Source organism: Bacillus rossius, chromosome 8 (genome assembly GCF_032445375.1).
Source record: "Bacillus rossius redtenbacheri isolate Brsri chromosome 8, Brsri_v3, whole genome shotgun sequence".
Classification (NCBI taxonomy): Eukaryota; Metazoa; Arthropoda; class Insecta; order Phasmatodea; family Bacillidae; genus Bacillus; species Bacillus rossius.
Genome location: NC_086336.1, coordinates 2,817,275 through 2,844,310, shown reverse-complemented (window position 1 = coordinate 2,844,310; position 27,036 = coordinate 2,817,275). Strand labels below are relative to the sequence as shown.

At 43.1% G+C, this 27,036-nt stretch overlaps 1 protein-coding gene across 1 annotated transcript in view; it reads right to left on the bottom strand.

Annotated features, from left to right (window-relative positions):
- Positions 1 to 27,036, bottom strand: part of LOC134535246 (guanylate cyclase 32E) — a 69,884-nt gene that overhangs the window by 30,441 nt on the left and 12,407 nt on the right. Inside the window, exons 2-14 of the mRNA XM_063374317.1 lie at positions 25,496 to 25,827; positions 13,760 to 13,942; positions 11,512 to 11,638; positions 10,949 to 11,098; positions 9,349 to 9,454; positions 8,900 to 8,984; positions 7,690 to 7,842; positions 7,428 to 7,580; positions 7,178 to 7,356; positions 6,271 to 6,382; positions 5,310 to 5,486; positions 2,932 to 3,108; positions 1,624 to 1,744 (exon numbers count right to left, since the gene is read on the bottom strand). Coding sequence (XP_063230387.1) covers positions 1,624 to 1,744; positions 2,932 to 3,108; positions 5,310 to 5,486; positions 6,271 to 6,382; positions 7,178 to 7,356; positions 7,428 to 7,580; positions 7,690 to 7,842; positions 8,900 to 8,984; positions 9,349 to 9,454; positions 10,949 to 11,098; positions 11,512 to 11,638; positions 13,760 to 13,942; positions 25,496 to 25,827 — 2,055 coding nt within the window. The remainder of the gene's footprint in view (positions 1 to 1,623; positions 1,745 to 2,931; positions 3,109 to 5,309; positions 5,487 to 6,270; positions 6,383 to 7,177; positions 7,357 to 7,427; positions 7,581 to 7,689; positions 7,843 to 8,899; positions 8,985 to 9,348; positions 9,455 to 10,948; positions 11,099 to 11,511; positions 11,639 to 13,759; positions 13,943 to 25,495; positions 25,828 to 27,036) is intronic.

Sequence of the window (27,036 nt, the reverse complement as noted above, 5' to 3'; positions counted from 1 at the left end):
CTCTACCTCACTTCATTCCCTGCACATTGCCTTTATACTTACTGCTAGCCATTCTCCCACTAGTAGAGAGAGTGCCGCAGTTCTGGTGCACGCCATAGCAGCCGCGCCTGCTGCTTCTGCTGCCAGTCCGGCTCTTCCTGCCCGGCTAGTACACACCACACACACTCTACCTCAATTTATTTCCCTGCACAGTGCCTTTTTACTTATTGCTAGTCATTCACATGTCAGTAGAGAGAGTGCAGCAGTTCTGGTGCAAGCCATAGCAGCCGCGCCTAATGCTTCTGCTGCCAGTCCAGCTCCTCCTGTCCGGCTGGAATACACCACACACACTCTCTACCTCACTTCATTTATGCACAGTGCCTTTATACTTACTGATAGTCATTCACAAGTCAGTAGAGAGAGTGCGGCAGTACTGGTGCAAGACATAGCAGCAGCATTCCTGTACAGCTACCACGCGACACACATTGTGCCTCAATTAACCTAATACTCCTAGACCCTACTGCCACTTTGCTAGGCTGTGGTGGTGTGTTTGTGTGGCCAGAATTACTGTTTAGTGCATCTTGCTGGGTTTATCTCTACTAGTTTTTTTTCGATGTTTTGTCGGGAGAAATTATTTTTACCAATAAAATTATCACTTCTCACATTACCATTACTATGCATATTTTCACTTTCAGAATTCAGTCATTTTGTCATTTAGTTTTCTATATTACTTTCCTAACTTTTAAAATGTGGTAGTTTTACAATAAGGATTAATGCAAATATGATTACATTGGTTATAGCGCTTGGGGGAACAACAAATCTTATATCGACGTGTCCTTCAAGCTTACGAGTTAGGTACTATTTAACTCTTGATTCGATGCCACAGGATGTGCTTGAAAATCGTATATTATTCATACCCCTGCGATGATTATACTTTCACGGTCGAGTTGAGGTGTAAAATTGCAAATATTATTTTGACAATGTTATTTGAATTTTATGAATATCATACAAACCTAGAGCTTAATTGTGAACATCACGAATGTGATAGGTTGATTAACAAACAGGAGTGTTATCGTTTTGGTAGCCTAATTACTGTGTCTCAGCATGATGATGTGGAGGTTGTTCTGAGATGTGGTATTAATCTTAGATCTTGGTTGGGTTCGCATCCATGAATTTGTGAGTAATTTTATGTGGGAGTTTGGGCCACATAGTGAGATGATTAATTTTAGTTTACATGATGTGAGATATAGTCAGCATACAATTAAAAGCCTATCTTTGCAAGTTCCGTCGATTGGTTTCGAAAAAGACACAACCTACATGTTAACAAGGTGTGGTAAACTCTTCAGTATCTAATATAGGTTATTTTCAATGTGCCATAATCATTAAGAATGCATGACGGAGGAACATTTAATTAACATTAATATAGCAACACACATTTTTATTTTCTGTTGGCTTTGTTTAAGAAATAGTTTTATTTTAATAGTATATTTTAGTAGAAATGTCTGTAATTCTTAATTTTACTTACATAACTTCTATATATTGCTTACAATATTTCTTGTGCTTCTTCCAATAGTGATTTATATGAAGGTTGGTGGTCATAATAATTGCAATTACACCTTGGTACTTGACATGCTTATAGCTTACCTTTGAACTCATGCAAACCGAAATCAGTTATTTGCAGTATCCACCGACTATCCACGAGGCAATTGCTCGACCTCAGATTCCCGTGGGAAATGATGTCACTGTCATGGATGTATATCATTCCCTGCAGAACACATGTACATAATTGTCACCAGAGTAAGTCAATGTATCTGTATTCCTAGGTAAATATGAATATAATATTTTGTGTTTTATATTACATTGAAAATGTTTAGAGTTCACTTAATGAAGAGAAGAATGTATGTCTCTCTATATGTACGTGCATAAATATGTTTGTGATTTAGTGTATGCACAAATGAGTTAAAATGGAACTGACCATAAGTATCAATAAGAGTTGAATTTTTTTGTTCCTTGACTTTTTAAAGTATATGTGAAATAAGTATAAACAGCAAACTCTCAAGCTTACAATTGACAAAAGCAAATATATATTTTTAAAGTATTTTTATGCCAGTTACCTTTCAAAGTTAGAATATGTATATATTTTCACGATACACTTTTTGCATAGGTTGTAGTATCGAATTTATATAAAACAAGCTTGGTTGCATAAATAATAGTTCTGATAACTACTAATACAACAGAGCTACGAGGTGCAAAACATGTGCTACCAGGGTTAGAACACATGATCTTAATACTACAAAAGTTAGTAATCAAGTACATCTTGTATATATAACGACAAATGTAAATATATTTACTGAAAAATATTGAAGGTGAATTGTAAGGTCACTTTTACCACATAATAAGTAAGACAAAAAATTTCCAAAACAATTTGGGATGTTAACAACTATTGAATCGACTTGATTTTATAAAATAATGAATAATGACATGGGATAAATTGATAGATAGATAAATAGGTGGCTGGATACAATGTCACTGGTGTGGAATCACTACCGCATGCTTCCGCGGCATGGCCACCAGATATGAGCAACAAATTCTGGTCGAAATTCTAAAACAGAAACCTTATGTGAAGTCCACAAGTCTAAGATAAAATAGCACTTTACTAATTTGATATCATCATGATTAGGACTTTGACGCATATTATGTTCCCATTCTCATCCACCCTAAAACTAATGTACCATTTTAGCAAAAAAAAAAAATCAAATGTATTCCATATATGTAACTGTGACAACTATTGCAAGTAAATAATATTTAAAATATAAAATATTTGTAATTGTTTCAATTAGTTTTAATAAACATCAAGTAAAAAATCTAAGATTGGCCATAGTTCTTATAAAATGTCCATATTGTAATAGTGTAAGTTAATAAAATAGGTAAAGAATGTGACTGCAGAGTGACCTTGAGTATGTCAGCGACGAGGGACGACACAAACATGGCGTCCAGGTGCAGATCGCGGTTAGCCAGCACGTCCTCCAAGCTGCCCCTGGCGCAGTAGGCCGTCAGCACACACACCTTGCCCGGGTCCACGCACGCGCCCACGAAGCTCACCAGGTTCTCATGGCGCGCCTCACGTATCTGCAACCAGCACCTCACATCTATCAGTTAGCTAACCACATCCTCCAGACTGCTGCTAGTGCAGCTCATGTTTTACCTAAGACCACGCTGCGTCCAAAAACATCAACTGGTTCTCATGACGCGCCTCGCGTATCTGCAACCAGCACCTCACATCTATCAGTTAGCTAACCACATCCTCCAGACTGCTGCTAGTGCAGCTCATGTTTTACCTAAGACCACGCTGCGTCCAAAAACCATCACCTGTTTCTCATGACGCGCCTCGCGTATCTGCAGTGCTTCACTTACCCTGTCTTGCTCTCATTCCCTTTTCACCGCCTTCCATCCTTCCGGCCATCTTTCTATATAAAGAAGAGTTTTCTAACGTTTTATTGAGATTGATGACATTTTGTACACTGAAACTTCAAAAACAAGAAGATGTTCACTGTCTACATTGGATTTTGTGAAACCACCACCCACCCAGTTCTTATTATGAAAGCAAACTTTTGGTTTTTTCTGATGGGATTTTTTACACTTAACATTTTAATATAATAGGGAAAATACTGTCTACATCTTATTTTGGAAAGAGAGGAAGGTTACTGTTTACATAAGTTTCCCAAAAAAAAATTAACTAACCACATTTTTCTCTCCCACCTCTTTTATCAAAATTTTAGTAGTTACTCGTGAAATTGTCTCCCTTTATATCAAAATAATAAGAAAAATTACTATCTTAATCTGATTATGTCTATATAAGATTTCGAAAAGTAAATAAAATAATACTTTTTCTTGCTTTCCCACTACTTAAATCATACTTTTGTAATTTTTTAGCGAAATTGTGCACTTCTGATGTTCAAAATAAGAGGACAATTATTGTGCCGGGAGGGGGTGACAACGCGACTGAGGAGAGGTGATCTCCCTCCCCTCCAGCCTTCCAGACTGAAGTAGGAGTAACCACGAGGTTCTGGATGATCAGAGAACATGGGGAAGGTGGCCCCCGACCACGGCGCTCAGGACGCAGACCATCAGCAAAACAACGGCGACCAGCGGAAGCGCTGCTCTGCCGCCGCCCTGCCTGGCCACCGAGAAGACTGCGAAGGGTGAGCTGGACTCAGTTATTTCTGTGGTCAGTCGGACCTGGCCCAACTCGCGAGGAGCGACGCCGGAGCGCTACGAGGTGGTCAGCGACCAAGTTCCGAAGGTATTCAACAACGAGTAGAGTGTCGACTGTGTGGCGACCGAGAGACTCGTTGGAGAAGTTGTTGAGGAGGGCACTTGGTAATAGCGAGAACGTGACAGAGTCGGACAAAAGCAGACGTTAACAACCACTCGTATTTTGAAGGACAAGGTTGTTCGAGGAACTGCAGAGTAATTACAAGTGGGCAATGTTACAGGCAAGTGCATGTATGTGACGTCATTTACACAGTGTGGTCAGACAGTATTGACACGCACATCATATAGGAGTGTGCATACCGAAGTTACGAGACACTAGAGCGAATGTGGCAGGTGCGGGTATCGCGACAGCCCAGCCAAGGGGATTCGTGGCCTGTCCTTCGGTGCATCAACGAAGTCCCTCCACGGCGTCGTGAGGGGAGCAGGGCGCTGATTGGCCGGTGCTGCCTGCAGTGGCGACTCGGCGAGCGACGCCCGGGACAGGACGACCCACCGAGTGTTGAGGGAGTGTCCGGCCGTATTGGACCCGCTACCACCAGGGGTCTGCTACATGTAGGTATTGTTGTGAGCCACTAGGCAGGATTGGACTTGAGATTTTTAACGTATAATAATATTTGTAAAGTAACTTGTGGCATAATATTCTCTTGTATTTTTTTCCTTTCTTTAAAGTGTATTATATAAATTTATTTATTTATTGAATATGATCTATTTTTTGTAATTAAAGTACATACCTAAATTGTGACTCGCCATTGTTTCTTAGAGCAAAGCGAGCTTAGGAACTTCTAAAAGATTTCCAAGTCTTTTGTAATAATCAATTATGCTGTCATTTTTATGTGTTATGGTAATTGCTGACATGTCTTATTTTTTTTGTTCGCAGCCAGCGGGACAAGTTCAAGAACGAATATTACTCTTTGAAGACAACTTGTGTGTGTCGTATTAACATGTTTATTGTTTTCTTTCATTATTTCATGTTATAAATCGTGCTACTCTCACAACACAGTTCCCCTGGAAGCACGCAGCTGTCGTGCTGGCGGTCGAAGGGACTGCCTAAAGACCTGCTTCAGCTCCAAGCGGATGCCTCGCGTGATGTCCACGTGGCGCTTGTGGACGGGCTTGAAGGCCACGATGGCGCCCTTGTAGAGGCATATGCGGGTGTAGGCCCTCCTGGGCACGCTGTCGGCCTGGTCGCCTGCCCCCGAGGCCTGCAGCATGCTGCTGCGACACACCTGCACCTGCGGACACACAGCACACTAGCTCTTATTGATGTACTTAGTCGTATACACACCTAGTAGGGTAGCTTCCCTTCACCTGTATCTGCTGCTGGCTATGCTCGGGTAAAGCTATTGGTTACATAACCTGTACCATTTTTTTAGGTACAAAAAAACACTTATTTAATAAAACACTGTGAAAAATATAAAAGCGGCTTGAACTCCTCATCCACCAGCCGCCAGTAAGCTGCCGATGCCATCTTGGCCGCCATTTTGGAAATTCGTTTTTAATAATTAGTTAAAGATAATTTTTAATGTACATTGTGTACAGTAATACTACATAATATCAAAGCCCAATTGAAGTGATCGTGTATGTTTGTATATTTGAGAAACCTTTTTTTTTACATGTGTCATAAAGTGTCTGTCATTCAATGCTATTAAAGTTAAATAAATGTGATGCTATTTTCTCCAGCATATCATAGAGATACCTATATGTGAATTATGTTTTCTTTTTTTAACAGTTAATCTATTATTGCATTTACATATTTCTCCACACAGATATTCTAATAGTTGGAGCTATAGTAATAAAAGGATTAAATCTCATATATGTCACATGTAATTCCACCGAATGGGATACCCCAATTTAACTGTTATTGCATCCGGTATGCAGTACAACATGATCACAGTGTAAGGTATTTTAACACTCGCGCTATATATGATAGAAGAATGCTGAGTGGGGATTGTAATGCTCCGAGTGGCCACGGGAAGACGGGGCCCAGATCCAGAGAGAACACGGAGAGAGACTCACCATGCTCCTTTGAACGCCGCACGAGTCGACCGCCTCAGTGGGGATGAAGGTCACGTCCTTCATGTCCACCTTCCACAGCAGGCAGGCCAGCTTCTGCTCGTAGCGGTAGTGCCTGCACACCACACCGCCGCCGCGCCCTTCAGACCGCTGGCCGCGCGGCTCGCCGGAGCGACAAGTCGCAACACGCCGTGACCAGTTCGAGCAGGTCTGGACCGGCCCAGTTGGCGCAGCGTGTGGCAACATGTACACTGCAGGCTTACACAGGATAGCACAAACCTTTCTGTGGTGTGAGCGAACTTTTCATTTATACAAACTACATGATACCAACATTAAATCTAACCTTATTTTCTCTAAGAAGTAGAGATTCGACAAAAAAAATTCATACAGCTGAACCTGTCGTTCATCATTTAAGAGAATTGTAACTGCCTGCCAAGATACCATGCCTAGCATCCAGAGTTACTGTCTTGCCTTCTTCCTACCATGTTACCTCTCCCTCTCTTCCTGCGACAAATTGGCAATGCAAGTCTTCAGTCATGCTTCATTTAACTAGTGATTGCACCTTTGGATAGAATTTTCTTCTCTTGTCGGGATAGGTGTGTGAAGGACGGTACAATCATCTGTGTCGCTGGACACGTGAGCTCACATTGTCTGAAACATCGAGGCATCTATGCTCCTGGTTACACATGTGTTAATATTATCACGGGTCGAAGTTTTCCATGGTTCTTTAAATCAATTTTGGGGACTTTACTGTTGGGACTCTGGACTGGCTGCTCTGTTCACTCGCCGTGCGTGTGGCGTGACCGGGTAATTGGGGTTCAGGGCTGGCTTACAGAGTGGACAAACTCTTTTGTAGATTGTTCAGTGGCACGTCTTGAGCAGTCTCTGGCCGGATCATGTGGAGACTCACTTGTAGACGAGCACGGCAGCTGCCGCCACGGCGCTGAACAGGACGCCCAGCAGTGCCACCACCCGCCAGTCCGCGCGGTAGACGCACTTCTCGCCACGGAAACCACAGCGTGGCTCCGCCCTGGGCTGACGCCCTCTAGCCCACTGGAACGGCCGCTGCTCGTCCAAGTAGCGGAACTCCTGCGGCACCACTCCTCTGTGTCCACACAATAACAATAACACAGTCACAGCCACCCGAGAGGAGAGGGCGCACTCACCGGCAGGTCGTCGGAGCCCACGTGATTGTACCGGAAGTAGCCGACCGGCTGCATGCTCATGGGCAGACTGGTGTTGGCCTCGGCATCATCCAGCATGGCCACAACCGTGTAGTTGCCCTCCGCGTCTCCGTTCGCGTCGATGAAAACCTGCACCGTTCACCCCAGAGTGTTCTCGCTTAGCTTCGTCGCTAGCCAAGTAAACACCCAGTCGATATTTATGTGTGCACACTGGCTGCCCTGGTGGTGGCCCACGTACGTCGTGTCCTTGCACGGAGCGGTAGGAGCGGTTACAGATCCTCTGGAGGATGGCGGTGCCGTTCCTGGCATCTCCGCCATCTTGCAGCACCTCGGTGAGCGCCCGCGCGTACACCATCACCGCGTCGTACAGATGTGCTGCTCCCACCGGCACCTGCGCACACGCACCACTCCTGCAGCACAATAGTGGGTGCCACCTTGACCCTGCCACCATTTTGAATAATGACATAACTTCAGCCATTTTGGATTCCACCAATTTGTTTTAGAGAACTTTCTGCCATCTTGGACTCTGAAATTTTGAATCATGGTGTCACGACCATTATCTTTGATTCTAGAACTTTCTACCTGTTGAATTCCGCCATTTTAATTTTATAAAAAATATTAATAAAAAAATAATTTATATTACAATTTCAATAAAATTTTAACAAAAAAATTATTACGCATGTTTCTTGGAGTCCTCGGTTTAAACCTGGTAAGCGCAACAATGGTATCAGATCCTTCCTCCATGGAGGCTGCTGACAAACTGACCCCCACATCATAATAAAAAAAATAGCGAATCTAATGTGGCGGAAAAATTTCGAAATCAAGATGCTGTAATTCAAAATGGTGGATGTAATGTCATAATTCAATATGGCAGAAAGTTAAAGAAAACAAAATTGCTTAATATACATCAAAATCCAAGTTGACTTTGAGCAATCCAATTCCTCGCACCACCACCAGAGCTCCAAGGAACGAAATAATTTACGTACCATACAAGGAACATTTTAGACTTCTAAAAATTTTTAATTTAAAATATTACACAGTACAGATGCAATTACTAGCATAAGTGAAATACAATTAAATTATTTAGCTCATAACTAAACAGTTAGCAACCATATTTTCGAATGGGAATTATAACAAGCAATTCATAAATCGCATATTGAGGGATACGACCCGCCTTAACTTGCAATGCCCATTTCAAAATGATAGACGTGTATTATTTAAAGAAAAAAATAACAATTTCCTGGTATTTTTGGATTAGTTTCATACCCTGTTACTAACTAAAATTACACAGGAATGAAAATTTAATATTAAATTCAATGTCCAATAAAAATGTTCGCGCTAAATATTATATTTCAGGTCCGCCAACTATTGCTGGCCTAGTAGTAATTACAACGACCACGCGAGGTCACTGAGTGCACTGGGCACAGGCGGAGCGGCAGCGCTGTTACCGTGATGCTGTCAAACACCGTCCTGTGGAAGGGCACGCAGAAGGGAGGCTGAGCTGCGTGCTTCCTGATCTGCTCACTCAGCTGCCTGCAACACAGGCCCAGCACAGTCACGGTCCTAGCACTTCGTTAGAACTTCGACCGTCAAACTGGTAGTATCTTAGATCTCGGTATACGTCAATTGGTAGGAGTAATTTCGTGAAAATTTAATGAAAATTGATGGAAAGGAAATGTCACACACTGATGGCAGACCCTTGTTTAGCAACATAAACCTGTATATAGTCACTTTCGTAAACATCAGGGTACAAACCGAATATATTGTTGTTCAAATAAGACTGTTTGTTATTTAATGTACCATGTAATATATTTAGTTAACTAAAATATTGGCAGTGAAAGGTATTCCCAAGTTATATATGCATTATACACTGGCTCTCACAAGGCCGGGTACTCACTTGTAGGCCGGGTTGCGAGGGGAAGAGGGCGTGAGCTTCAGCACTGAGCGGAAGGCGAGCATCCTCCTGTGGCTGGAGTCCTGGCTGAGATGCGGGTCCAGGTACTCTGCACAGCCACTCTCTCCTGCCTCAACACTCACAGACAGGCATGGAACTCACTTGTCGGAGCGGAGCCAAATATTGGGGAAAATACTGATCCTACAAGCAAACTCCTTTTGGAGTGATGTTGCCATTGAAGTGGTCTTCATTGAAGACATGTCGCCAAACGTCTCTCAAGAACACTTCCTGGCCAACGAATGCAACCAAAATCGCATGATTTCATTGTTGAGGGCGAAACTAAACGAGGCCCAAAATTGTGTTCTACCAGGCAGAGGATGATGCTGACAGACTGATTGTCGCCCCTGCCATCTCTTTGTCTCTCAGTGGCATTTGTACAGTTGTAGGTGAGAATGATGATCTTCCTGTACTCTTAATTGACCTGGAAGCTCCAAACAACATCTGCTTTCAAACCATGGAGAGAGTGAGAGCCATCTCTACATGGTTTCATCAAAACTCAGCATTGAATTAATGGCTATCTCAACACATTGTTTTCTTGCACACTGTAAGTGGATGAAATACAACATCCACCTTGTTTAAAAAGGAAATCCGAAATCCTTGAAAACTTTGGACAAAAACCCCGACCTCAGTCTTACGTTGCTCTACCTCAAAAACATAGCAAAGACATTGGTCTCGAAACCATCATCTCAACTGGCGAAAAATGTTTAGCTGCCTTTTACAGTGGTAACAAGCAAGTGCCTCTGGATTAGCTGCAGTTCAAAATTTATAAGTCTGCAACTTATAAATCCTCGTCAAATATGGTCACTCTCCCCCAACCATAGCTGCAGCACACCAACATTTTATTCGGGTTTATGTGCAAGAGCATCTCTGGATGGACCAGCCAGTTAAATTGGAGGAACCGGGAAAGTATGGGTGGAGGTATACAAGCAATGGCCTACGTCCCATTCCTTCCAACCAGCCCCTGGCTCCTCCTGACCAGCTCCTTCAACTAGTCGAAACTGCAATGTGCAGGAGCAAGATTGCTGGGCTGTGCTGCTCTCTAACATGTGTGAGCTGTGCGAAGCATCTGGCAGCTATGTACATCGCTATTATCTCGAAGAGGAAGAGCATCTAGATGACAAACATGTCACCTGTTCAAATTAAACTTTAACTGTGTACCAATTGCGCCTGCAACCAACCCTTTAAAATTCTAGCATCTCAAACTTTTTCGGCATTATTTCCTTACAGATGTTGCCGAAGTTACTTATTAAAAATAAAACCATTTCAATTTTGTAAATAAATTTTCTAAAACTTTAACTGTTATAATAAATTCTTTGGTGACATGCCTTTCTATTTTGTTAATTTATTGCAATCACATTCGTATTCAATATTAGTGAGATTAAAACATGTAATTTATTTTCACATTAATGTAAACTAGTTAGCATGCTATAACATTTAGTGAGAAATAAGTGGTAGGGTCGTCCACGCGATGTAATGAATTTCGCAGCGCCAGAGACGCGCTACTCCGCCAGACAGCACGGGCACGCAGAGGACCGGGACTCACCCCTGAAGACGACGGCGAGGCGGCGGCCCGGGTCGTACACCAGGTCGTCCACGGACACCACCACGTACTCCCCCGTGTCCAGCAGCCGCCGCTGCTGCAGGCGGTCCACGAAGTCCACCAGCGCATAGTGCTCGCCCAGGAACAAGTACACTGCACCGTCACCAGAGGGACACCCTTCCCAGTACAACAGCACACAACTCCATGCTCCTGCTGATATCCATGTCCAGCAACGAGAACAGTTATCTTCAACTGTTTCGATGTTATCTTTGAAATTATCTTTGAAAGATTTGTGTAAGCTTTTGGACATACGCCATTGCTAAGCACATGCATGTCTGTAGAAGAAAACTACAAAAAACCCAAAAGACCAAAACACAAATTAAGCAAAGAATTGCTGTTGTCAACAGGATATAAACACCACATAATATTCAATAACAAGAATATGGTCAACAAACAAACAGCCCACTGTGTACATTGCACTGAGAAGTTTATCCAATAATATCCTGCCATGAAATCCCCTGTGCTGTCTTTGCATTTATCTTTTGTAATCGGCTCATGTAGTGTACCTCTGGTGGAGCGGTACGTGTCAGCCACGATGTGGTCCAGCTGCTCCAGGAAGGGGCTGGTGTGCAGGTAGGACTCGCTCAGGTCGTGTTCCGCAGTCACGGTCAGCTGGTTCTCCGGACAGAGCGCCTGCAACAGCGAGTGGCTCCGAGGGTCTCTAGCGGACTCTCCCACCTCCCAGTCCTGCAGCACACCTGCCCGTGACACAGCACGTGTCTGGGGCTCTCGCTGGTTCAGTCAACGAGAAGTTATACAGAAACACTTGATTTTTTTTTTGGGATGTAGTTAATTCTGTTACAGTTGCCATGACATGCCCCAAAGAGACCTTAAACAATTGTGTAAAAATAGTGGTGTAACAATTTGTCCACCAGGTGGAAACAAAATGCAAGATAAATTTTGTAAAACTACAAATTGAATTGTCATTGGTTCCTCAATGTCAAATGACTTTTGCATGTGGATATACATATGACATTTACTTCAGTGAGACTCTCATGTCGCCTTTGTTTGCGGAAGAGCAAGGATAGATTCTGCTGGCAGTAATTATACATAGTTATTCCATCATGGGTCTCTATGGTTCTCATAGCCTTCAAAGACAAATACTTGAACACCAGAGACGACCTCAGGTATCCCGGTGGTATCCCCGTCAACATCGCCTACAGACACCACGGACCTGGACACCTTGCTGGATGGCGGCAGGGTGGTGGTAGCAGCAGCGCTACTGGCACTGACCTTGATGGCGTCCCGCACCTGGGCCACCCAGCCGGAGCGCGGGCTGGTCCCAGCTGAAGGCACGCAGCAGGGCCATGGCAGCAGGGTGGTGGTAGCTGCAGCGCTACTGGCACTGACCTTGATGGCGTCCCGCACCTGGGCCACCCAGCCGGAGCGCTGGCTGGTCCCAGCTGAAGGCGCGCGGCAGGGCTACGGCGGCAGGGTGGTGGTAGCAGCAGCGCTACTGGCACTGACCTTGATGGCGTCCCGCACCTGGGCCACCCAGCCGGAGCGCGGGCTGGTCCCAGCTGAAGGCGCGCGGCAGGGCCACGGTGGCAGGGTGGTGGCAGCAGCAACGCTACTGGCACTGACCTTGATGGCGTCCCACACCTGGGCCACCCAGCCGGAGCGCGGGCTGGTCCCAGCTGAAGGCGCGCGGCAGGGCCACGGCGGCAGGGTGGTGGTAGCTGCAGCGCTACTGGCACTGACCTTGATGGCGTCCCGCACCTGGGCCACCCAGCCGGAGCGCTGGCTGGTCCCAGCTGAAGGCGCGCGGCAGGGCCACGGTGGCAGGGTGGTGGCAGCAGCAGCGCTACTGGCACTGACCTTGATGGCGTCCCACACCTGGGCCACCCAGCCGGAGCGCGGGCTGGTCCCAGCTGAAGGCGCGCGGCAGGGCCACGGCGGCAGGGTGGTGGTAGCTGCAGCGCTACTGGCACTGACCTTGATGGCGTCCCGCACCTGGGCCACCCAGCCGGAGCGCGGGCTGGTCCCAGCTGAAGGTGCGCGGCAGGGCTACGGCGGCAGGGTGGTGGTAGCAGCAGCGCTACTGGCACTGACCTTGATGGCGTCCCGCACCTGGGCCACCCAGCCGGAGCGCGGGCTGGTCCCAGCTGAAGGCGCGCAGCAGGGCTACGGCGGCAGGGTGGTGGTAGCAGCAGCGCTACTGGCACTGACCTTGATGGCATCCCGCACCTGGGCCACCCAGCCGGAGCGCGGGCTGGTCCCAGCTGAAGGCGCGCGGCAGGGCCACGGTGGCAGGGTGGTGGCAGCAGCAGCGCTACTGGCACTGACCTTAATGGCGTCCCACACCTGGGCCACCCAGCCGGAGCGCGGGCTGGTCCCAGCTGAAGGCGCGCGGCAGGGCCACGGCGGCAGGGTGGTGGTAGCTGCAGCTCTACTGGCACTGACCTTGATGGCGTCCCGCACCTGGGCCACCCAGCCGGAGCGCGGGCTGGTCCCAGCTGAAGGCGTGCAGCAGGGCCATGGCAGCAGGGTGGTGGTAGCTGCAGCGCTACTGGCACTGACCTTGATGGCGTCCCACACCTGGGCCACCCAGCCGGAGCGCGGGCTGGTCCCAGCTGAAGGCGCGCGGCAGGGCCACGGCGGCAGGGTGGTGGTAGCTGCAGCTCTACTGGCACTGACCTTGATGGCGTCCCGCACCTGGGCCACCCAGCCGGAGCGCGGGCTGGTCCCAGCTGAAGGCGCGCGGCAGGGCCACGGCGGCAGGGTGGTGGTAGCTGCAGCTCTACTGGCACTGACCTTGATGGCATCCCGCACCTGGGCCACCCAGCCGGAGCGCGGGCTGGCCACCAGCACGAACTGGTCCCAGCTGAAGGCGCGCAGCAGGGCCACCACGGACTTGGACACCTTGCTGGACGGCGGCAGGGTGCGCGCGAAGGTGAAGTACACCTCCTTGTCGGACACCCGGGTGTCTGCGCATTTCTGCCGAGCAGCAACAACCGGCACCGCACTGCCACTGCCTTCTGCGACACCCGCTCCAGGCTCCACACGCTCGCTTGCACCGACACTGTACGGCCGGCGAAACCAACTAATTTCATCAAAATGGATTTCTTACAAGTACGTATTATTTTAATTACTTGTGTTTTTCAGTTTTCTTAGAGAATGTTATATATGTTTTGCTGGTGTAATGCTTACTGTTATCCCATTATCAGTAACTTTACAATCTGTTTTTCCTCGTCGGAGTCGCGCTTTGTCAGCCGTCCAGTAGCGCGACATCTCGCGATGCCAAGAGGTGAATCATTTTAGACATTTTCTTTACTTGTACCATAATAAAACTTAGTATACAGCCAATAACTTTGTAGATTAGAACCAATTGTATTTTAATATAGGTACATATGAAAAAAAACATTGAGCTACAGTTGTTCTGGTAAGATGTTATAACAGAGCCAGTAGCGACGAGCTAGTTCCGTGGTTGGCACGTGATTGGCGCGGCGGGCTGGCACGTCCATCAGTCAGAGGCCGTCAGAGGGTGCAGAGGGGGCAGAGGGGCAGAGGGGCAGAGGCTCGGGTTCTGACGCGCGGCTCCATCAGCCGACACCCGACACCTGCATCCACGCGGCGGTCTGTAGTGCATCGCAGACCACAGACCACGCCCACCCTCGAGTGCATCACTGAGCGTGGTTGCAGCTGAAGCGATCCTGCCATTGGTGCATGCTGGTGTCCACTTCACATAGCTGACAGCAAATGAACTAATTCCCTGTGCTCTTAATGTAAAACGAGCAGTAAACTATTGACTAGGTCTCGAGTAGTACAATCTGGTCGGTCCGAGGCCAGGCTCCAAGCTCTGGAGCCGTGGAGCCGGTCCGCCATCTTGGACTGTGACGTCACGGTGGCCCTCTTGGTGTCAAATCCGTAAACATTCCTCAATGACTCAAGCATCATTAAAATTCCTAGAAATTTTCCTATTTCGAGGGAAAATTCCCATTTTTTAGGAAAAATTACCCATTTTTTTCCCTTAAAAAAACTGGAGTCCTAAATTTTTTCAGAGAGGCTTAATTTTACTCGCGAATGTTTAACGTTTCTTTGAGCAGCTTAAATTACTTAAAATGCCAATAACCAAGCCTCCAGATAGTGACCTTGAACTTTACAGTAAAATAAAATAAATAATATTTTGAAAAACATTTTTATAAAAAATTAAAAAATATTAAAAATATCATTTACTTCCAATATTTAATTACTTAATTTATTTCGATCCTCGGTTCGATTCCTGGTGATAGTAAACATGTAATGTGTGTTTAAAAGTAAAATACTTAATCACAATTGTAAAAAATTTTAATAAAAATCTTGCTTCCAGTAATTCCGCTATTTTGGATTTTAGAACCTTCCACATTTTTAATTATGACGTCACATCCGCCATTATGAAAATCATTAATTGTTAAGCTATATTTGAAATATATAGAATTTATAAAAAATATTTAATTAAATTATAATAATAACGTACTGACATCATGAAGTCCTCTGTTCGAAACTTTCCGATTTTATTGCTAAATATTTACGAGCCACCAAGATAGAGGACCTGACATCATAAATTCAAACTTGGAGGAAGTTTTTTTATTAAAATTTTAATAATTCATATTTTATTAATTTTAATGTTTTCCCTATTTTTTAACATTACAGATTATCAAGATGGCGGCCATAACTAAAATTGCAATGGTGATGTCATAGTTCAAAATGGCGGCTTGACATCCTAATGGTCAAGTTCATGACTAAGGCGGATTAAGGTGGCTTGCTTTTAGGAGTCTTAAGCCTTTTTTAGGAATTTTTAAGCCATTGACATTTGTCAGGACTAAAACGAGAAATTGTCCCTCAAGATGAGAATTTTTTCCTCAAATATGGAAATTTTAATATTTTTTGATTTTTTGAGAGTTTTTGCCTGATATTTTTTAAACAAAACTGAATAACTTTGACTGATTTTGAAGGTAATAGTCGAGGTAATCCAATATGGCCGCCGTGACTTTACAATCCAAGATGGCGGACCGCCACCACGCACCGGCACCAGGGCCCGGAGTAACTATTATACACTACTTATGGCAGGTATTGTGACTATAAATATTATATATTATATATTTGAGATGACAATGGTTTTGGGGACTATGGACCATGAAGAGAAAAACTATTTATAAACAATTTTAAAAAAATTTCGGAAGACGCACCATGGTAAGGGCTACAACAGGTAGCCATTTCTTCGATATCTGCCTAAAATGATGTGTGTGCTAGGTTCGGACAAGGAACGAGCAGGAGCGCCTGGCAGACGGAATGATGGATTGACGTCCCGTCACGCTGCTGACCACGCCTCGACTGTTTGCTCGTGGCTGACAGACCTCCCTGCACAGTTGGTGCGAGGCAATCCTGCACCCAGGGGCGGATCCAGCAGTAGACGGCAGAACTGACCGCTCTCTTGCTCTGCAGACGAGTTAAGGTCCAGGAGCATGTCGTGTTAGATCGCCGCACATTCCAACTAATTATTTATGTAAACGACTAAGATTATCTTGGTCATGAAATTGTTTCAGTGTAATTCTTAGTTATCTTTAAAAGTACCCCTTTTTTTTACATTCTGTCTTATTTTTCGGTTAAGATAATAATTTTTTTTTAACTCTTTTAAAATATTCAACAGTTTAAAAACATATCTGGTAAGCCTAGAATTGAAAAAAGTAGACATTTATATACTAGATTTAAAATATTTAAGGAGAAAACTGATGTTTGAAATATTTTATTACAATAATGTATTCTTACTGGAATTTTAAGTTTACTGCTTTATGTGTTGGTGGCTGCATGTCACACATTAGGCCTATGTGACGTCGGTGTTTCCCGCCGCACGACAGCTTGGCCAGGACTGGGATATCTGGCACCTTGGTCAGTGTGCCGGGGGGGGGGGGGGGGGCAGGCCTGGCTCGTGTCCCGGGCGGGGCAGTTGCCCCCGGTCACCCAGCAAGGCCCTGGTCCACTTGTACATCTCTGTCCTGCGCCCACACGCTCCACTTGGCCCGATGCTGTGCTCACCAGTTATTTCAGATCTACGAGAACAACTTGCCACCGCCTTATACATTTAGGGTTGAAACTTGGAAAAGAGGTTAAAAAAAAAATTTTTTTTTTACTGCATATTACATACGAAAAATTTTGACTTATTTTACTTTCACCGTTACACAAATGGGTTTCTGGAAAATTAAATGTAGAATGTACATTACAATTTTTTTCATCTCCTGCTGTATTCGAATCAAATAAATGCTAAGATTTTATAAAATTAAACTTAATCCTAAAATCCTCACCTTATCGATATAATTTCGTAATGATTTGACCAAGAAACCAATTCTGTAGTTTTTTGCACGATACCTAAACAAATCAATAAACAAAATAAAGTAGGTATCAAACGAATATATTCCAAAAACAATTATTAATTCCGAATATCTTAATCTGACGTTTTCTGTAATTCTTTCGAAGTTATTTGCAATGAAAATACGTTTATCTTGAAAATTTTTATCATGAAGAATTATGGATAAAAGATTACAGAAATTTTTGTCAACACTTACGGAACCTTCACATTGTACACATTATTCGTGTCAAAAGAATGAAATAACTTGCTTAAATGAGAAAAATAAATAAATATTTATAATACTAATATATTTCTTTGGAAGAAACCAAGTCGCTTTTGTATACTTGTGTACCCAGCTAAGTCTCCATCCAACTAGGTATTTTTTCCTTGCCTCCATAATAGTTACATTTTAAAATACGCCACTTTAAAGGTTTTACATAATAACCTAAAGTAAAGTTGAAAATTCAGCTTTTTTTCTAGCACCTTATTCCCACAAAAAAAAAATATTTAAATGCCTAATATGTTGAAAATTAATTGAATAAAATAAAATGTCATTAGAATTTTTTTTAAGTTGTATGTTTTTTATTCATCGTTTGTTTCAAATAAAAATAAAATAATTTTATACATCTGTTTTTAGATGCGTTGTATATTTGATTAAATAATACAAATATGGTGTTATTTCTTCATTTCTAGCTAGATTAGGTTTCTGTTTGTTTAATACACAATTTCTTTAAAATCCTCTTGATATTCGTAACATTTTAACGGCTTCAGAAGAGAATATTTTCAGTTATATAGACGGCACTTGTTTTATCGACAGGGAATGAATATTCAGAGAGGGAGCCTGGAGTGCAGGATCTCGGCAGAGCGCGCAGTGATACCAACTAAGCCCTCACTGAGCCTGCAGAGTGGCTTCCAGTCACTTCTCGTCGACCGCACTTGACTTATTTTCCAATTTACATTCAACATTCTGCTCTTACTACAAATTTTTAAATTTAGCCATCCATTAAGTTTGTTTCTACTACGAGAAACTGCGGTGTTTCCACTTACCCATTAATCAATTTCTCATTGAAAGTCTACCTTCATTGTAATGGCTTGTAGCCAGTTGCAGGGGAGAAGTCCCTTCTGCCCGGTGTCTTAGCTTCCCCGTGTTGACTCTCACGGACACTTATTCAAGGAAGTCTATCCGTACAACTTTTGGCAATACAGTTGTTGCACAATCCAGAAAATGCGGTGATAATAGAGTGTTACACATCACGCTAAGCATAAGGGTGAAGTATCTCGGCAATATCAAGACTGGATTGTCACGCCCTGCAATATCACATCCCGCGAATGGAGCCCTTGATATAGTTTAGTGTGGAATACTTCTTGTAACCAATGAGAGTAGCTAAGCTACGCCGTTTAGAAGCTGGGCATGCTAATGCCAGGTACTACTGTAGAGCAATGCCTTATTATTTATTATTCTACATTCGAGTTGTCTGGGTGCCATTACAAAACATACACCAGAGGTCTTTATCTTACCCTGTCAGCTTAGAACCTTTCAACTTTATTTTATTTTTCTTCTGCTAGGGAGCGCTACTGTCAACGATCATACAGTCCGCTGAATTAGTTTCACTTGTGCGCTTGATCGCAGTATTTGCCATCATTATTGTATGTCTAGCTTGAAAGCGCTCATTCTTCTTTTTACTAATTAATAGCAAATAATGTCCACTTGATACGGTTGGTAGTTCGTGTGATCATATTTTATTTAAAATTAAGTCCAAACATGTTTAGTAGAAAATAGTTTTTAAAAAGTCCGATGCTTTTTACTTCTCGGCTGTTGGGGAAAATAATACAAACAATATTATGATTTCAGGATATTTCAAAATAATTTAAATCCAATTAATGCGGCAATAACTTATCCGCAAACGTTCTATCTATGGGCGATTATATTTAATGTCTTTGAATATTTGTTGGGAAAATATTTGTCTAAAATGATTGCCTGAAATATTTCTTTTTGTTAAAAAAATACATATTTCAATGAATACATGAGAATACTTATAAATATACGTCAATGTGTTATTGAGACTGTGTCAATTATTTCTAAATAGGACTATGTATTTATAACAAGGAGAAAAGCGAGGCGGACATGTTTAATAGGACAAGAAACTAATCACAGACAGACAAAGTATGTTAAATAATGCTTAGAGCACATTAGTTCTACATATCAAACTTATAAGCTATCGAGTTTAAAAATCTTAGAAATATACTTTATTAGGCCATAACATACTGAAATTAAGAGTTGTGTGTTTTCTTAGATTTTATAAATAGTTTTAAATATGTTGAAATATTTTCAAATTATTCCAGAAATTTTTATTCAAATTAAAAATATAATCTATATTTAGTAAATTTTTACACATTTATTTTTATCTTATTATGTTTTTCAGCTCTCTCTTTTTTTGTGTGCAATTACATTACATTTCCAAAAAAACACAAAAAAAAATTTGGAAAGGGACTCTAACGAGAAAATAAGACGAAACCATATTTGCCAATTTTTTTTCTCAAGTGATCATCATCAGAAACTTCTTAATTGCAAATAACCACCAAAACGGCAAATAATGTTTATATAAATGTATACCTGTGGAAACTTAGTGGTAATATTATACTTATTTATTCATTGGATGGGCGTTATCCCTTCTTCTAGCTTTATAAACATAAACTGTGATAAATCATTATTATAATTATTATTCATTGCATTATAAACCAATGAAACTGTCCCATTGTTAAAACACGCTACACTACAGCAAGCTATTCTCAGGTTACACGTGTATCGCCTGACACATAGGCAACACGCAATACACACAAAAACAATCCTCAAATAACCATTCAATAAACAAGTAACGTGGTAAAGTGAACATGTCATTGCAATAATCCTCAATAATAATAATTGCCAATTACTCACACGCTTTGTTCGACTCACGGTAATGACCTAGGCACGCCGCGCTACTCGCTATTGTGAGCTGTATCGCATGTGCTTGCTAAAGGGTTTGGGGAGGGGAGGTGGCTGCTGACCACCGACTGGATGTACCTGGCCGCTGATTGGACGAGCCTGGCCACTGATAGGACGAGCCTGGCCACTGATTGGACGAGCCTGGCCACTGATAGGACGAGCCTGGCCACTGATTGGACGAGCCTGGCCACTGATTGGATGAGCCTGGTTAGTCGACAGTCGAATAGAACTGCCCTGAAAACACATGCCTTCGCCTTCTAAGAAGTCTTTAGAAATTGAGAAACGCTAGTAATTTCCTTATTTGTGCTTGTAGGATTTATATAATAAATTATTTATTTGTAAAATTCTTTTCTCGAACCTGTCGCCTCAATGTTAAATGTAAATAAGTAATTTTAACTGGAATTATATTTTTTGGATCGAGCGAGGTTCTAACCCAAGTCAGGAATCGATAGAATCACTCAGTAAATTAATTTCTCTTTTTTAAATATATTATTAATTGCTCTTCTAATAATTCTAGGGTTAATAATTACGAATTTCCAAGATGGTGGCCAAGGTGGCATTATCATCCTGCTGGTGGATGAGTAATTTAAGCAGCTTTTAGGTATTTCATAATGTTTAATTAAATAAGTTTTTCCCCCAAAAATAAACATTTTAGCATTTACCAAGAATCTAACAAAGGACAGGAATCTGTGTAATCAATTGGAGGCTGGTATATGAGGAATGAATGCTTCTTTTAGGATTTTTGTCTATATTTGGTTACTTATATAAGTATTTTAGCTTAAAATTACAATTTTAGTTTCGAGAAAGTATCGAACCATTGACGGAATTCGATTTTTTTTTTTAATGAATTTTGGACTTTTTCTGATTTTCTAGCTAAATTATTACGGATTTTCAAAATAGCAGATTCCAAGATGGCGGACGTGGAGTCATCTAAAATGGCAGCCGGCCTCCTGATCATAGGAAACAAGAGGTGAACACGGCCGAACATGTCCAATGCCTCACTCTTGGCCAGCCACCACCAAGTAGTAGTCCCATGACAATAACATTGTGCCAGACTTCACGACTCGAGAGGCATCCTCCTACTAGTCTTGTGTAACAAAGTATAAAAGGTTAAGGCTTTAATTAGACCCAATGATTGTGTCGAAGTGGTTTGATATAGTGCATGTGCATGTCAAGTAAATTTATCAAAATGTAGGAAACGCATAAGCGTCAAAAATATCAAATGAAAACGTCATATCAGTAGTGTGTAATAGTATGTCCGGAAACAGGATTCAGGATGTGGTAGTGGTGTCGGTGTCAGCCATCTTGGATTGTGACGTCACGGCGGCCATCTTGGATGACCTTGACCTTTGACATTGGCCTTGACCCCGGCGGCCATTTTGGATCCGCCATCTTGGGTGACGTCATTTTGTTTCCTCGAACTTTCCGCCATTTTGTTTTATGCCATTTTGAATTATGACGTCACCGTTTCAATTTCCGTTACGTCCGCCATCTTTAACTTTTTTATTTATTATCCGATTTTAATGAAAAAAAAATTTAAAATTTATAAAAATATTCAATTAATAAAAATTTAATAAAAATTAAAAAAAACATACATTTACGTTACGGAGCTCGGAGTCCTCGGTTCGAACCTGACGAGGTCAAAAAAAATTAAAAATGGTGACAGGTTCCTTCCTCAATGGTGGCTGCAGGCAGACTGACCCCCACCACTTTTTACCATGCTTATATATCATCAGGTAGTATGATGTCATGTCCGCCATCATGAAAATCCTTAAGTTTTATGTTAGAAAATCGAGAAAAAATTTAAAAATCATTAAAAATATTAAATAATCGAATTAAATAATAAAAATCTTTAAAACCACTATTGCACTTTTCGTTACGGCAGCCGTCTTGAAAATCCGTAATTTCAATGCTATAAATTCGGGAAAAATTCCAAAATGCATAAAAAAAAATCGCTCAATTATTGATTCCTGTCCTTGGTTCGATCCCTGGACGATTCAAAACAACTTTAATTTTAAAAAAATACCACAAAAGTGACAGGTTTGAGAAAATAAAAAACACAGCAAGTACTTTTATAAATTTTTATTACATAAATTCTAGCCTACGACAAGTACAAAAAAAACACAAAGTACTAAAGTTTTGTGTATTTCTCGAATCAATCAGTCTTCTTATTGTACGGACTAAGCCCTTTACACGACTTTAAATGTCTATTCAGTCTATCAGGTCGACATAATGGTACACCACAATTTTCACACAAAACCGAATTATCGACTTCATTAAAAGGACAGTGATATATTTCATGTCGTTTTGCAATTTGAATAGTTGCTAATGATTTGTTACAAAATATACAGCTTGATTCTGATGAATGTACAGCCAGTCTATCACAATTCCTGAGGTGACGTTTTAATCTTCCATGGTGTATAAACTTGCTTAAACACCTGTTGCACTTATATTTAATGCGTTCAGAGTTATTACTACAATTGTGTGTTACATAATCACGTAATTTCAAGTTTTTGATCTTCTCACAGTACGTACAGTTGGGTGATGGAACACCGTTGGATGCTCCTTCATTCATCAATGACACTGGAACTGTTGACAACCATTGTAACACTGCTGTCATGTTAACTTCTGAAGCCTTTGAGGTCTGCTCTGCGGAAGATGTTGCATGCGTCGAAATCTCCTGCTGTGCTGAGAGAGCAGGTGTAGCTGTAGACGTCGTTGTCATCGTGCTCTGCACTGATGATGGTAGACCTTCGATCCAGGTTGGTGTAGATAGTGGTAATGATGCCATCGAGTTCTCAAGAATAGCTAGATACAGGTCTATTATGTTATACAAGTCTAACTATCCGAGCCGTTCATCACCGCAGCCAGAGACAGACTGAAGTCCATATCACCAGGGTCTCACTTATATATTCTCATTAACTGGTTCAACACATGAGTCAAAACAATAACCATGTTCATTATACTTGCACTTAACTTTCTCGGAGCATTTTATATAATGACGATGTAAGCTGTCGAGACGTGAAATTAGTTTACCGCACTTATTGCACTGAAATTGTATTCTTTTCAGTAAATTATTCGGACAACTGCTTATTTCATGTCTGCGCGCGCTTGAAGTGATAGTAAATGATGCGACACAGTATTTGCACTGATGCGAAGTACGCTCTTCATTAATTGAAGTCTCCTCTGCAGTCGGTATCGGGATCTCCGCGGCTGTCGACACCACATCCATTGAGCTCTCCGCTGCCGTGGTCTCCTCTGCATCTGGTATCGGAATCTCCGACTCCATCATCATTGCTGTCATCGAGGTCCCCGCTGCTGACGGTAAACAGTCTATCCCGGTCGACATTGGAGCAGTAACTAAATCTCACGAAATTGACTGAAGAGAGCAGGTCCGTACTGCACTGCGGCCAGAGGTAGACTGAGGGTCCACTCGTCTGAACCTCGCTTATATACCCGCGGTCTACTGGAATACTACATGAGTCAAAATATTGTCTGTATTTAAAATTATTTTTTATTAGGTACCTAAAAATTGTAGAAATAAAAAACTAACTAACACAAGTTCAGATTTACACATTTATTTATAAAAATTACACAAATGAATGATAGGTTAAGGAATTAAGCATTTTCACAAGCAAAGTCTTTAATGCCGCACGAACTGCCTCGTCGACTCCGGTTACAACTAGATCACAGGTCACGGGATCAGGAACACAGGTTTCCAGCTGGTCAACTTCTGCGATGTCGTCATCTCGAGCGAGACATGGTCGATGACGTCTGTGACCACGTCTGCGCCTTGGCTCTACTGCAGTGCTAGTTGGGACAGATTCACTGCCTGAACTTCGACGACGTGACGAACGTCGTTTGGACGTCTGCGTAGAAGCATCACAGGTCGCATCAGGTTGCAACACGCCCATGTTTGGTGTTGCACGTGCAGACGAGGCGACTACCTCAGCGATGCTAGCAGGAAGGATCGTGTGCGGTCTCATGTGATAGACGACACAGTTTCCAGGTTCGCAACAATCTAATAGCTGCTGAGTCGGTTCGTAGGACACAAGAAAGTGCGCAAACCGACAATGCTGAGCGCCTCCATCACAGGTTTCTGTATATGTACGTAGATACGCGGCATCCCAGTAGCTGTACTCGACACTTCTGAAGCTAGGTCGCACGCTCACGTACACGTCAGCAGGATGAAACGTAAACATCTTCTTACAGGTCGAACGACAACTGATGGCACGAACGGATGTACGACATTTATATATGCGGGCTCCTACTAACACTGTGTGTGCCATTTCCGCATTAGCTGCGAGTTTGTACAGGCACAGACCCGTTCCAGGCAGCGGCCACCAGTGAGATGTGAGGGATGAGCGACTCACGTATGAGATAATGGGCAGGTTCCAGGCAGCGGCAACCAGTGAGATGACGTGAGTGATGAGCGACTCACGTATGAGATCATGGGCTGGTTCCAGGCAGCGGCCAGCAGTGAGATGTGAGGGATGAGCGACTCACGTATGAGATCATGGGCAGGTTCCAGGCAGCGGCCAGCAGTGAGATGTGAGGGATGAGCGACTCACGTATGAGATCATGGGCAGGTTCCAGGCAGCGGCCAGCAGTGAGATGATGTGAGGGATGAGCGACTCACGTATGAGATCATGGGCAGGTTCCAGGCAGCGGCCAGCAGTGAGATGATGTGAAGGATGAGCGACTCACGTATGAGATCATGGCAGGTTCCAGGCAGCGGCCAGCAGTGAGATGATGTGAAGGATGAGCGACTCACGTATGAGATCATGGCAGGTTCCAGGCAGCGGCCAGCAGTGAGATGATGTGAGGGATGAGCGACTCACGTATGAGATCATGGGCAGGTTCCAGGCAGCGGCCAGCAGTGAGATGATGTGAAGGATGAGCGACTCACGTATGAGATCATGGCAGGTTCCAGGCAGCGGCCACCAGTGAGATGATGTGAGGGATGAGCGACTCACGTATGAGAGCATGGGCAGGTACCAGGCAGCGGCCAGCAGTGAGATGATGTGAGGGATGAGCGACTCACGTATGAGATCATGGCAGGTTCCAGGCAGCAGCCATCAGTGAGATGATGTGAGGGATGAGCGACTCACGTATGAGAGCATGGGCTGGTTCCAGGCAGCGGCCAGCAGTGAGATGATGTGGGAGATGAGCGACTCACGTATGAGATCATGGGAAGGTTCCAGGCAGCGGCCACCAGCGCCTCGGAGCGGCATGTGTCGCCGGGGCCGATGAAGGCGACGGTGCCGTTGTCCCTCATCTGGGTCATGACCTGGAGGGCAAGCACTTGCCCCGGACTGCGCCCCGGACCGCCCCCGATGTCTGCTGGCAGGTAGTGCAGTCTGTGGTGTGGCAGCAGGCGAGGGTCCTGGTTGACTGCGCTCACTGCCAGGGGCATGGCCCCCAGCTCCACGGGCGCGTGCGAGTACATGGCGAGGAACCCCACCGTCACTGCGCTAGCTCCAGCCTCCGTGTGCCCTTCTTCCTGTACAACTGATAACCAGCACTGCTTTCATTGCGAGCCGTCGGGCCGGTACTAGACACATACTGACATGAACATGCATGTATACAGATAGACATAAGGAAAATATTATTAGAAGAGGATAAAATATTTTAGTTCTTTGAAGTGCCAAGCATCCATCAGTTATCATTGATAATATTATATTTGAAATATTTGTGCAACGGGAGTGCATGACTTGATGTAAGCTTTTGGACATATGCCATTGCTAAGCACATAATGTCTGTAGAATTTTTTTTGCGGGGAAGTCCGTGTTATTTGGTCCGACTCTAGTTCAAGAGCTTGTTTGTAGATAGCAGAACAATGCAGCGCCTCACAACCAGTGCCGCTCAGAAGCGGCGTACCTAGAAACTTTCAGTTGTCGAGCGCTAACGACACACATGTGACGCTGCTTTGTTTGCGAACGGTGATTTTGATCTTATTTCGTGCCGATTTGGAAATTGTCTTCGTTTGTATTCATGTTGCCCATTTAATAACGTCAATAAACCTGAAAAATATTCAATCCTCTGGGGTAAGTAAACTAATGCATCAAATGTCTGGAAAATGTTTGTTACAAATTGTGAAATGTTTTCGGTGCCTGTTACCTGGTGTGTAATTTGGACCAACGAAATCCGTGTAATTTGGACCAGTCCAAATTACACGGACAGTAGAAATGACAACATAAAAATTCGGAAAATTCATATTTCTATATAATTTTATACAGTTCTTAAAATAAAATTTTACAGTTCACGAACTGAGTAGTCCAGTTCCAAAACTCGCCTTGTCCTCTTTCACTGGAACAGAGAAAATCGAGAAAAACTGATATGCAAAGAGGTTGTGACATAGCCAACACACAGTAGGTATGAATCATTTCAAAAATTAAATTGAAATATGTTTCTTGAGGTCTTTGAAATGTAACAGTATACACAAATATTAAAACTGTTAAAATAAATTGCACAAGATGAGTTTTGGAACAATACTTTGGACAAGGTGAATTTTGGAACAGTATATAATACAAAATGAATTTTTTCGTAAGGAAAACCAGTAACCAACTCTTTGATTACATCTCGTATTTTAATAATGATACAAAATACATTTTTTTAACAAAAAATAGTATTTTTCTAGTGCATATTAAGATCCTACACTGACTGAAGTTTCTCCTTATTTTCTCAATATTGTCAACTAAAAAATATGTTGAACTATTT